Raw genomic sequence first — 12,307 nt, 5'->3', positions numbered from 1 at the left:
ATGAAAATTAAAGATGGTGAAGATAGGAAAAATCTGAGCTAAAGTTTTTAAACCTTTTATTTTGTTTGCTTAACCTTAAATCGTGACAAAAAAAACAAGCACTAAAGGAAGAGCTAGTCTATGCTAGGGAGTACCTTAAGGAGAATTGTAAAAACACATTTTATTCCCTGAAATAAAAGAAAAAGATTGAATTTAAAAGATCAACTTTCAACATTATATTCTTTGAATTTTTGGAGCCAGTCAATAACGGTAAACATTAGAACTGGTGACCACGGCGGAGTGTGACCCGGTGCTTGAAGTAGAAGAGAGGGGAAAAATGTGATAAAAAATGAGTTTTATTAGGCAGACCCAATAGGCTCAGGCTACACCCGGCTCTGAAAGGCCTTTGAGATGATTGATACACACACATATACACACAGACACACAGACACACACACACACACACACAAACACACACACACACACACACACACACACACACACACACACACACACACACACACACACACACACACTGTTATCCATGAATATATCCAAATTTACACTCAAGAAAACACACACACACACACACACACACACACACACACACACACAGACACACACACACACACACACACACACACACACACACACACACACACACACACACACACACACACACACACACACACACACACACACACACTCAGACATCGAGCGTCTCACCATTTATAGCCCTTTGTCTCCAGTTTACATAAGTCTGTACACACCGACACACACAAGGACACACATGCACAGACACACACATTGTAATGAAGAGTAAACACCCATCTGTTTCTACTTGATTAGCTAATCCAATTACACTCTTCACTGGCAACCACAGCAGGCCAGATGGCCATGAATGTGTATGTGTGTGTTCACATAGGCATTAATCAGTGTGTGTGTGTGTGTGTGCGTGTGTGCGTGTGTGTGTGTGTGTGTGTATGTGTGTGTGTGTGTCTGAAGTGTTTCCATAGATGCTGATGGCAGATCTTGACATTTTGAGGGTCATTTGACATTTTGCACTCATTGGTGAAGATCACAGTGTTTCTATGACTGCTCAGGTCGGCCCTCAGCACTTATTCATCTCAATTTGCGGAAGCATTTCTATTTTTAGTTCATTTTGCTTATTTTTCCAATTGCAAAATTTTCAGTGTGAGTCAGTGTCATGTTTAGCATTGTTCTTTTCTCTCCCGCTCTTCATATGTAAGCTCTAGCAGTAATTTTGAAGTTGTACAATAATGTGGCAACTTTATAAATGATTATTTATAATGGGGGGCGTTCGAATGTTAAAGGATAGGTTTGCCATTTTTCATGCCGGGCTTTATTAAAATGTTGGTTCCCATAATTTCTAACTGTTCGCAAGCAGAACCTCAATGAACGCTTTAAAGGGGACCTATTTTTAAAAACGCATATTTTCAGTGCTTGTGCACATACAGTATATGTGAGTCTGACAACCCAGTCAGTTTGTTGTGAGCTGTCGGATCAGAAAACATGTGGTAAAATGAGCCGATCAGATTTGCTGCCCTAATACACGTCATTGCAGTAATACGGTAATACGTCACTTCAACAGAATTAGAACCGCTGAGTAACTCCACCCATGGCTGGATCGGACCCTCGAGTATTGAAGCTAAAAGCTAAGCATGGGAAGTGCTCTGTTGTTGGCTGCAGAGACCAGCACAAATCTTTCAAAAGAAAGAGGAATTAATACCAAATGTCTGTGACAAAATTGCAGCTGAGAGAAATGTAGGTATTTCAAAAGTAATCCTGCTGTGTGTTTGTTTCTGTGTGTGTGTGTGTCCACGGTAGGTTGACTATACTGTAGGCTGCGGCACGCGATATGCTCTTGTTTCTACGGTCAAAACCGTAATTGTATTTGTTTAATTTATTTTATTTTCCAAAGTTTCCATAATTGAATGAAACAAAATTTGATTTTTTGATTTTGGTTGACTGAGAGGGTGAAATGAGTAAAAGCTATGGATTAAATAAAACTAAACCCAGAAGCCATGCTCAAACGCCATTGGCTCACAGAACCTGGAACTTGTGCTCAAACCCCATTGGCTCACAGAACTAGGGGCCTCAAGAGGGTGGCTCCTCCCACTGAAACAGCCCATATTCAGACAGGGTGTATTGGACGCATGTTAGAATGGCTCGAACGTATAATCTGAGTGATATTTTCTGCAAAATAATTCAAAAACATATTTTGGGGACCGCGGAGACCATATTTTAACTTGAAAAGGAGCATAATAGGTCCACTTTAATATTGAGAAACTTACCACTCCACTGCAGTTTCCCATTGTGCTTAAATGCAGTCCAAAGGGGCAAAAGTTTAAGTCTTATGTTGAAAAATATGTTCAATCTCCTTTTCGAAAAATCGGAAGCTGTCATTATTATCACAGTCTTCATATGTTTTAGTGAAAAAAAGAATGGTTGGCAACCATGGATTTTTATCAGGTTCTTACACTTCCACAAATAACCTCTTCTGTCTACATCGGGCAACGATGGTGCAGGACGTAGAGCAGGTCGTCCAGTAATCAGAGGGTTCCTGGTTTGATCCCTGGTTCCTCCCGCCAGCAAGTGTCCTTGAGCGAGACACTGAACCTTTAACTGCTATGGATGAGCTGGTGTGCACCTTGCAAGGTTGCTGCTGACATCGATGTATGAATGTGTGTGTGAATGGGTGAATGTGTGGCATTTACTGTTAAGTGCTTTGAGTGGTCGCAAGACGGAAAAAATGCTATATAAATGCAGTCCATTTACATCGATGCTAACGTAAGAGACTAGAAACAGGAAGTAGTGCCCCTTCCTAGTGGCAACCTACTGTAAAAGACATTACACTCTGGATGTATTTTTGTAGTAAAAATGCCTTAAATAAAATGTGATATTAGCGTTATTCAAGCATATTGTGGTGAGTTTCCCATTTTCGAAAGGGAGATTTAATGTTTAAGGCTTCACATTTATTTCACGTCTAAATTGAAACTTTCATGAAAGAAAAATGTCTTAAATGCCCAGATGATGTAGATGCCAGATACGTATCCCTACATTTTGAAGATAATGGTATTGTCATAGAAGGAACCCTGACAAGAAAAGACCAAATTACGTAATTTCTATGAAGTCCCTTCTTCAAGTACTTGATAGTGACAGGTGAGATATTCAAGGTTTTAGCATGGCAGGTTTTTGAAAGTAAGGGCATGTGTGTTGTACACTGACAGATTTAGAGAATTAAGCCCTTACCAGTGAATGTTTCTGTGCAGGGGTTGACTCCAGCTAGACGCTTGGACGTGCCAAAATCAGAAATCTTCAGTACGCCACTGTAGGTGTTCACCAACACATTGTCACCCTGAGAGAGAAAGAGAGAGGGAGGGATGGAGAGAATGATGGGATGATGAGATGATGGGAGAAACAAATAGAATAAGGACCAAAATCAGACGGACTAAAGGAGGGGCCCAGGAGGTGAATGTGATTCCTGGATACCTTGATGTCTCGGTGGACGATCTGGTTCTCGTGCAGGTATCTGAGCCCTTCAAGGATCTGTCGGGTGTAGAAGATAATGGTTGCCTCCTTCAGCGGACCCCACTTGGAGCGCAGCAATGCCGACAGACTCCCTGGAGACATGAGATTGTTTGATTTTGGACTGTAACGGTAACATGGGAAGACTCTAGCCCACTTTGTACTCGCTTGACATTTGACAAGCGTATCTCTATAGGGACCGTAGTTGTTAACTAGCCAATCATCATAAAACAAATGTTCTTCTTTTCTGACTTTGATTTTGACAACACGCCCCACGCTCCCACCTGCCCTTGACAGATGCTAAATCACAACCACAAGCACCTCGCTCATTTTTCGGTTTCACTTAAGGATACAGAACTGAGATCAACATTCAGGGTGAACTGAAGTTAAAATTTCACGAAACACCAGTGCTTTACCAACATGGTAGTTCAATAAAACAGGAGAGCTAATTCCACTTTGTGCCGCACACGATATACAATATATAAACTGTTTCCGGAGATTTGACTGGACTTTTGACAAAATACTCAAGACTTGAGTCTGGCTCGTCACCAAAGACCCCAGTCTTCACTCTGACTCGTGACCAAAGACTTGACAATTGGCTGGACTTGACTTGGCCCTGGATAAAAGACTCAATACTTGACTTTGACTTGTGACCGAAGACTGGAGACTTGACTCTGATTCGTGACCAAAGACTTGAGAATTGATTGGACTTCTGAAAAAAGACTCAACACTTGACTTTAGACCTCGGAAAAAAGACTCAATACTTGACTTGGGCTCTGAACAAAAGACTGGAGAATTGACTCTGACCCGTGATCAAAGACTTGAGAATTGACTGGACTTCTGACAAAAGACTCAACACTTGACTTTAGACTCTGGACAAAGACTCAAGATTTGACTTGGACTCTGGACAAAAGACTCAAGACTTTACTTGGGCTTGTGACAAAAGACTCGATACTTGATTTAGCCTCTGAACAAAAGACTCTAGACTTTACTTGGGCTCTGGACCAATGACTGGAGACTAGACTCAGTCTTGTGACCAAAGACTTGAGAATTGACTCAGGCTCGTGATGAAAGACTTCCAACTGGACCCAGACTTGCATTCAATGACTTGTGAACATCTCTGTTGAGAACAAACAGCCTCCCCTTAACCTTGGCTTGCATGACAGGATACAACGTAAAGTGTGACCTGGCTGTGGTTGAAGGAGTGAAATAACACAGGTTGCTTATCCAATCACAGTCGCTGGACTCAAAAGGTCCCGAACAATTATTTTACTACGACAATGACGGCACTCACCTCCAGGGACCTGTTCCATGAAGATCTTGATGTATCCGTTCTCGGAGACGGAGCCCAGGTACTGGACGATGTTTCTGTGCTTCAGGTACTTGTGGAGAGCGATCTCCTCGTGCAGGGGCTGGGAGTACCTTGCAGAGGGGAGGAGGAAATAGGGGAACAGTGCTGGTACCGGATATGACAAAACACCTCTTTCCTCAAAATACCTCATGCTCGGTCCTAAACTTCCTCAACGATACGAACGGACACAGTAAATATTGAGTTTGTTTGAATCGGAGCGGGGAAATTTAAATAGCTGCAAATACTTTCAAGTATAAGTTCATAAAGGTAAAGATAATGTGTCATGATATGATGTATTTAAGGTCAGGTTTTAGCCTGGGATTATACTTCTCATTTCCATGAGGGTCATAGTAATTGTGATATTAGACTGACACAGGTATGATGCAATATGGTACGTTGTGATCTTCAAAGATCTAAGATTTTTACATCAAATCAAATCAGACAGAATTCTTAAATCCTTCATCAATAGACATTTTTACATATCAAAAATGTCTCATCATCTAATTTCTCTCTCTCTCTCTCTCCCTGTCTTTCTCTCTCTCTCAATACCTGCTGTCTCTCTCTGGGATTTCCTTGATGGCGATGCGCACTTGGTTGCTGAGGTCTCTCCCGGCGTACACCACTCCATAGGTTCCCCTTCCCAGTACCACCTTGTCGCCGGTCTCATTAGTGTCGTACTCATACTGCAATGCACACACACACACACACACACACACACACACACACACACACACACACATACACACACACACACACACACACACACACACACACACACACACACACACACACACACACACACACACACACACACACACAGAAAGATAGAAATACATACAGTTTATAAGTATATACAGAATATATACCCAAGCATTGATATACAGTACACAAACATATGCAGTGCTGTCGTCATACATTTAGAATATGGAACATGGCTTTATAAATTATCATTCATAATGAATGGTGGTTTATATATGTATCATTGTTTAGGACTCAGCAGCGCAAGGAGTCCAACACTACATAATATCACTGTGTTCATAATACACACACACACGCACATGCACACGCACACGCACACACACACGCACACACACACACACACACACACACACACATACACACACACACACACACAGACCTCCAGTGTGTCTCCTTCTCCCTCCCCCTCCAGTTCCACAGCGTTTCCGGTACCATCGGATATCATTTCTTTCACCATGGAGCAGAACCTGCATGCGCGCACACACACACACACACACACACACACACACACACACACACACACACACACACACACACACACACACACACACACACACACACACACACACACACACACATATATAGACAAATAAGTAAATAATTTCAAATTAGTATAACATGTCAGCATTCACTACCACACACACGCAGGCATGCACGCTTGCACGCACACACGCACGCACGCACACACGCACGCACGCACACACGCACGCACGAACGCACACACACACAGGTGTGTTTTCTCACCGCGCACACTGGTCCTCAGTGGAGAAGTAGATCTGGAAGTCATCCGAGTTGTCATGCACGTAGAGGAAGCAGCAGCGTTCGTCAAACTTACTGATACTATAGAGAGAGGAAGTCGGTGGACACTTGGCGTGCTAATATTTTAGCATTAAAAGACCTCCTATTTAATCTGATCCCATCACTTTGTAAATTAAAATTGGGATTTTTGCTATTAAACTGCAGGCACGAGCACATAGGTTATTCTTGGCCTTTTAGGAAAGTTTGTAGGTCTTTACATACTTTGTGTTTGTCTAAGTCTAAGTTTGTATGTATGATACATATTTACAGATACATATTTTAGTATATTTCTTGTGCATACATACCACAATGTATCCCATGGTGCTTTTCGTTTTCTAAGACACCTTAAATGTCATACCTAATGCCTTTTATGGAGGTTGCCGTGAAGTTCCACTCGTGGATCCCTTTCTGGAATGTGACACTGGAACATTAGCTGAATGTCTGAATGCAAATGCAGTGAGGAGGGGAGAGGAGGAGGTGGAGAGAAGAGCAAAGGAGAGGCAGAGGAGGGAGGTTTGGTGGTTCTGACCGTTTCGGCAGGTGACACGTGCCAGATAGAGACGTTCTTCTCTTCTGCCTCGTTGTTGATGGACACGTAGGAGGGCTGGTACAACTTGGTGGGCTCCAGGATCAAAACCTGGAATAAAGAGAGGGCGAGAGGGGTAAACAGAGATTTTGACACCGAATGATTGTGGGGCCTGTAAGGGTGGACATGCAAGGCCGCGTTCGGGTCGGTACTGGGAACCGTAGTCCGTTGGTGGTTCCCCGCGTGGCCTCCACGATGATGTCCATCCAGAAGTTGAGCCTCTCCCGCTGGGGGGAATGCTCCACCGTCTGCTTCTTAAACCTCTGGATCAGTTGCAGGTTCTGCACCACAGAGCGCAAGTACCTGGAAACACAAGCCACAAGCTGCTTCTTTATCTCTCATAGGATCCCTCCAAAGTGCACCTATCTACACATTGTTTCTATTGCAGATAACAAGGTTTCACTTAGTGTTTTCTAAAGCCACGAGGCGACGCCTCTGAGGTAGCATCCTTTTACCAGAGCGGCGGTTTGAGTTTGAAGAGTTTCTCCGCCGCCTGCGTGGCCTTGGGGATGTCGTTAGCCAGCATGCTAACGGTGAAGAACTGACCCACGTCCCAGTAGTTGTTCATCTTCTCCAGAGAACCCTTTCGTCCCAGGAGGCTGTTCAACCTCACACCTGGGAGAGGGGTCAGGCGGAGAGGAAAAGAAGAAGGGTTGAGCGGGGCTGACGTGTTGGAAAACACGTTGGTTTCTACAACAGGAAGTCTCCCTTCCTGGGGGCGTCGAGGTTATTTGAAGCTCCACTTAGTGGTTTTAGTGTGCGATGAGTTATTCAAACCTAGTCAAGCTTATCGGTGAGACTTTAACCGCAGTCAAGTGTGTCCGGGGCCGGCCCATATCAACGTTCACTTCTCCTCCCTGGGAATTCAATCGATCAACTAATGTACCACTCAATCAAGTTAGAAAATAAAGTTTTGGGGCTTATCTCACCTATTTTTCTCAGCTCAATGGAACTCTCAAACTGTTGGCCGGCCACTATGAGGAGCACCGCCAGGTTGATCCCAGAGTATAAGGTCGGCTGCAGCTCGAAGCCCTTTCTGTACCTGAGGAGAACGCGGGTAGATGGATGGATGAACAGATAGGTAGATGGAGCCAAAGGAACCTCTTTAAAACAGTATTTTGGGTGTGGATGCTTTACACTGCTTTGAGTGCCAGATGGGTGGTGTTCATTAGAAACGTGAACTGGTGAACTGATTAGAAATCTGATACTGTCTAGAAAAGGGTCAGTGAACATTGTGGGTCTGCTGTAGGTCCTAATATGTAGGAGGACATTTTATTTTAGGTCATTTTAAAGATGTCTACTATGAAAATATATGATTGGCCAAAATGATTCATTATGTGAAAGACGAGGGGGGAAAAAGATCAAAGTGAGAACTTGAGAGGGGGTCAGCTACAGTAACAAGTGCTCATTAAAGATTGTGGTATGTTATTAATTTAAGAATCTCTGTCTTTATCGATATGCTGGAGATGGGAAATGTTTATCTCTCGATTACAGCTCAGAACAGTGCATGCTCGAGTTTGAATCCCCCCCCCCCCCAATCTCTGACTCACCACTGTATGGCGTTGTCCCTGTTCTTCGTGTCCTTGCAGTGGGAGTCCAGGAAGATGTCCTTGTAAATCCGTCCACAGAGGCAGAACATGTCCGGAGCTGGATGCTCACAGGACTGCAAGACCTGCAGCATCACACTCAGAGCCTGCTCCCTGTCGCCGGGAGTGTTTCTCCTATACACACAAACAGCACATATTAGTAAGGTAAGGCAGGGCAGGTTTATTTGTACAGCGCAGCCTTGGTTTTACCTGTTGAGGGCGAAGGCGTAGTGGAACTGGATCATAGGCTGTGTGGCCAGGTCGCAGGTCGGCAGCATTTCCAGCGTCTGCACCAGCTTCACCATGGCGTCATAGTCCTGGGGTCAAAGGTCAAAGTGCCGCATGGGGGTTAAATTGAGGACTGAATGGACAAAAAGAAGAAGAAGAACTTACTATTGCGACGATCACAGGCACAGGGAAGATCAAGATGAAAAAACTCATATCACTCAATATCTAATTGACTCCATCTCATCTTGTGAGAAAATGTCGGTCATATCACCATATAATTTTGACGACTAACACATGTATGGAAACGATAAACAATAATAAAAAAAAAAATCACCCAACCGTACTTAACAAGGAAGTCATATGGTTCGCTGTCTCTGAAGCTAAACTTTCTAACAATAATGCTAAACAATAATGCCTCTTCCAGAATAATGCGTCTGTTTTTTTTAACCTTTTTTTAATTTAATGAGCATAAAGATGTCCTTGAGAGCAAAGAGCATTCACGCAACATTTTTAGAAAAATTTCCGCCGAAACACTGTATACTTTTTCGAATTTTCAGATTCGAACAATTAGAAGACTTGAAGTCAAATCAATGAGTCAAAATTCGACTATGATATAAGGTTTTTCTTTTTACAATTCAATAGTTAAATAAAGATATGTTATTCATATAAATTCAAGCATCACTACATCTCATTTCATCATAACAAGTAGGTGTACCCTCCAGGAAAGAGCAGTTTATATGTGACCCACCGCAGCAAAACCCGCCATCTCGCACATTCCTAAAATTGCCAGGAGCAGCCAAATAAGTAAATAAAAGTAATTCTTGAAGGAAAATTTGATTTTTTTTTTTCTATCTATCTATCTATCTATCTATCTATCTATCTATCTATCTATCTATCTATCTATCTATCTATCTATCTATCTATCTATCTATCTATCTATCTATCTATCTGTCTGTCTGTCTGTCTATCTATCTATCTATCTATCTATCTATCTACAGTATCTATCTGTCTGTCTGTCTGTCTGTCTGTCTGTCTATCTATCTATCTATCTATCTATCTATCTATCTATCTATCTATCTATCTTTCTATCTATCTATCTATCTATCTATCTATCTATCTATCTATCTATCTATCTATCTATCTACAGTATCTATCTACAGTATCTATCTGTCTGTCTGTCTGTCTGTCTGTCTATCTATCTATCTATCTATCAATGGTACAGCTGCACTGCTCACCCTCACTGGATCACTTCACTTAATATTGTCATTGTATATTGATGCATCCTATTGTCTTTATTCATTTTGTATTGTATTGTATTTATTGTTTAACTTTTTACCGTATTTAATATTTAATGTTTGATGTTTAAAATAAGTTTAGCTAAAAGGTTTGATCCCAAGACCAATTGATCATCTCTCGTTACAGATAGAGGCCATGTGGCGTACCAGCTGGGGCCGCTGGGGGTCTGCAAACCACAGTTTGAGGAACACTGTTTTGTTGCTGAAATTGTGTCAAAATAAGCGACATGTTCACTCTCACAATGTCTCCCTTTAATCCCCTAACAGGACACGGTGGCTCAGAAAAACACAGTAAGTTTTTTCTAAATTGTGTGTGTGACAGTATGTATCTATCTATCTGTCTGTCTGTCTGTCTGTCTGTCTGTCTGTCTGTCTGTCTGTCTATCTATCTATCTGTCTGTCTATCAATGGTACAGCTGCACTGCTCACCCACACTGGATCACTTCACTTAATATTGTCCGGACTCTGGACCTGGAGAACATTTCAAACAGCGGAATTCAAACTTAAGGTGGCGATGTATCTAAATATTTTCAAGAACTACCGGAGGAGACGTACGGAATGCCCGTTGTTATTACAACGGAAGAAGTTGATGATGTGATCAAGACCATTGAGGTTGGTGACAGATTTTCATATTTCAGATTTTCTGACACTCATATTATTGATAGACTCATTTTATTTTGTTGTGTTGTCCGTACTTTTAAACTCTAAAATAATTCCACTTTTATAAAACATGTATATTCTTACTGTTAAATGAAAGCTTTTTTTAAAACAAAATAAGTTGTAGGTTGTTGACGCTGTTCGTGATTGGCCCATTCAGCAGTATGTTAATTAGTGATGAGGCTTTGTTCGTCCGCCAACCAACATTTGAATTTGGTGAGCTGGCAGAATGAAGCCAAGTCTCGGGGAAACTTTGAGGGTGATTATCTTAGAATCACAGTTTGCCACACCCTTGTCATTAACAAGTCATATCTTTAAAAATATTTGGAAGCTCTGATTCTCCACTTTCAAATGATGCAAAAAATCAAAAGCTGCCAAATGACCCTAAAGTCTGCGGTGGGTCACATTGTTGACAGTATCCAGTGTCGTGTTGGTCATATTAGAGAATGATTTATTGCTTGTGTTTAGTGAATAAAACAGAAGATAAGCAACTTTTGAGTAAATGGCATAGTAAATCAAAATCGCAATATTGGCCTAAAAACATCGCAATTGATTATTTTCCCTAATCGCTCAGCCCTGGTATACATATGTATAGAAGTGTATATGCATTCGATGGATTTTTTAATTTTGATTCAAGGTTCCACGATGCGATAGTTAAATGATTTCCCAGCGAATCTTGATTTTTCATTTCTAGAGGTTAGGAGCACTGGCGCTCTGCATTCTAATATCAGGATTGTGTAATGTCGTGTGAAAATACTGCATTCTGGCAGATGCCTACCTGTATGTCTCTGTAGGAGAACAGAAGGTTCATGACGATGTCCTGTGTCAGGACCTCGGTGTTGTCGATGCGGAGCTTGATGCGGGACAGCTCCTTGGCCAGTTCCTCGCCTTGGTACTTCTCCCTGGCTTTCCTGATGTCATTCAGCAGCGTGTCCTTGAAGGAAGCACTGGAGGACACCAAGGGAGAGAGAGAGAGAGAGAGAGAGAGAGAGAGAGAGAGAGAGAGAGGGTTAATAAATAAATGTATATACATTACATATACAGTGTTTATAATTATGCAGATCAAAAAAATGACGTAAACATGCAGAATTCTCGTCCTCACTGCGGTTGATAGAAATGTTGTTTTAACGTCTCAACACAAACCTAAGAGTCATAAAGGAAATACAAGTTATGTTTTAAAACTAGTCTTGGTTCCAAAAAACAATCAGAAAGATGAATGTGGGAATGTTCAATAACTGTGTCAAAAACAGTGAAATCTAAAGAGCCACCATTCTTGTGGTTTTCTTTGCACTGATATGCAACAAAACTACTCCCTCGTTTACAGTGTTATGAAGACCAAATAGAGAAGCAGATTACAGAGAATGAAAGCCAAATTCAGAAGAATAAGAAAGATCTTCATGTTTGTTCAAACATTTTCCAAAATTTCAAAATAGCTTTTAATACATTTTAATATATAGTTTTAATTTTACTATAATTTATTTATTTTGATGTTGTTCGATGTCTGCTGTAACTCCACAAT

General features: G+C 41.7%; 1 protein-coding gene across 3 annotated transcripts in view; it reads right to left on the bottom strand.

Moving 5' to 3' along the window:
• Positions 1-12,307, bottom strand: part of map3k15 (mitogen-activated protein kinase kinase kinase 15) — a 32,590-nt gene that overhangs the window by 10,487 nt on the left and 9,796 nt on the right. For all 3 annotated transcript variants that reach the window (XM_080020591.1, XM_080020592.1, XM_080020593.1), the window contains 14 exons: positions 11,567-11,735; positions 8,819-8,925; positions 8,573-8,743; positions 7,952-8,064; positions 7,478-7,637; positions 7,175-7,325; positions 6,966-7,073; positions 6,795-6,844; positions 6,383-6,478; positions 6,018-6,105; positions 5,429-5,562; positions 4,823-4,950; positions 3,493-3,623; positions 3,253-3,358 (listed from right to left, as the gene is read on the bottom strand). In XM_080020591.1, coding sequence (XP_079876717.1) covers positions 3,253-3,358; positions 3,493-3,623; positions 4,823-4,950; positions 5,429-5,562; positions 6,018-6,105; positions 6,383-6,478; positions 6,795-6,844; positions 6,966-7,073; positions 7,175-7,325; positions 7,478-7,637; positions 7,952-8,064; positions 8,573-8,743; positions 8,819-8,925; positions 11,567-11,735 — 1,712 coding nt within the window. The remainder of the gene's footprint in view (positions 1-3,252; positions 3,359-3,492; positions 3,624-4,822; positions 4,951-5,428; positions 5,563-6,017; positions 6,106-6,382; positions 6,479-6,794; positions 6,845-6,965; positions 7,074-7,174; positions 7,326-7,477; positions 7,638-7,951; positions 8,065-8,572; positions 8,744-8,818; positions 8,926-11,566; positions 11,736-12,307) is intronic.

Source organism: Zeus faber (genome assembly GCF_960531495.2).
Source record: "Zeus faber genome assembly, chromosome: 19".
Lineage (NCBI taxonomy): Eukaryota > Metazoa > Chordata > Actinopteri > Zeiformes > Zeidae > Zeus > Zeus faber.
This window is presented reverse-complemented; position numbering and strand designations above follow the sequence as displayed.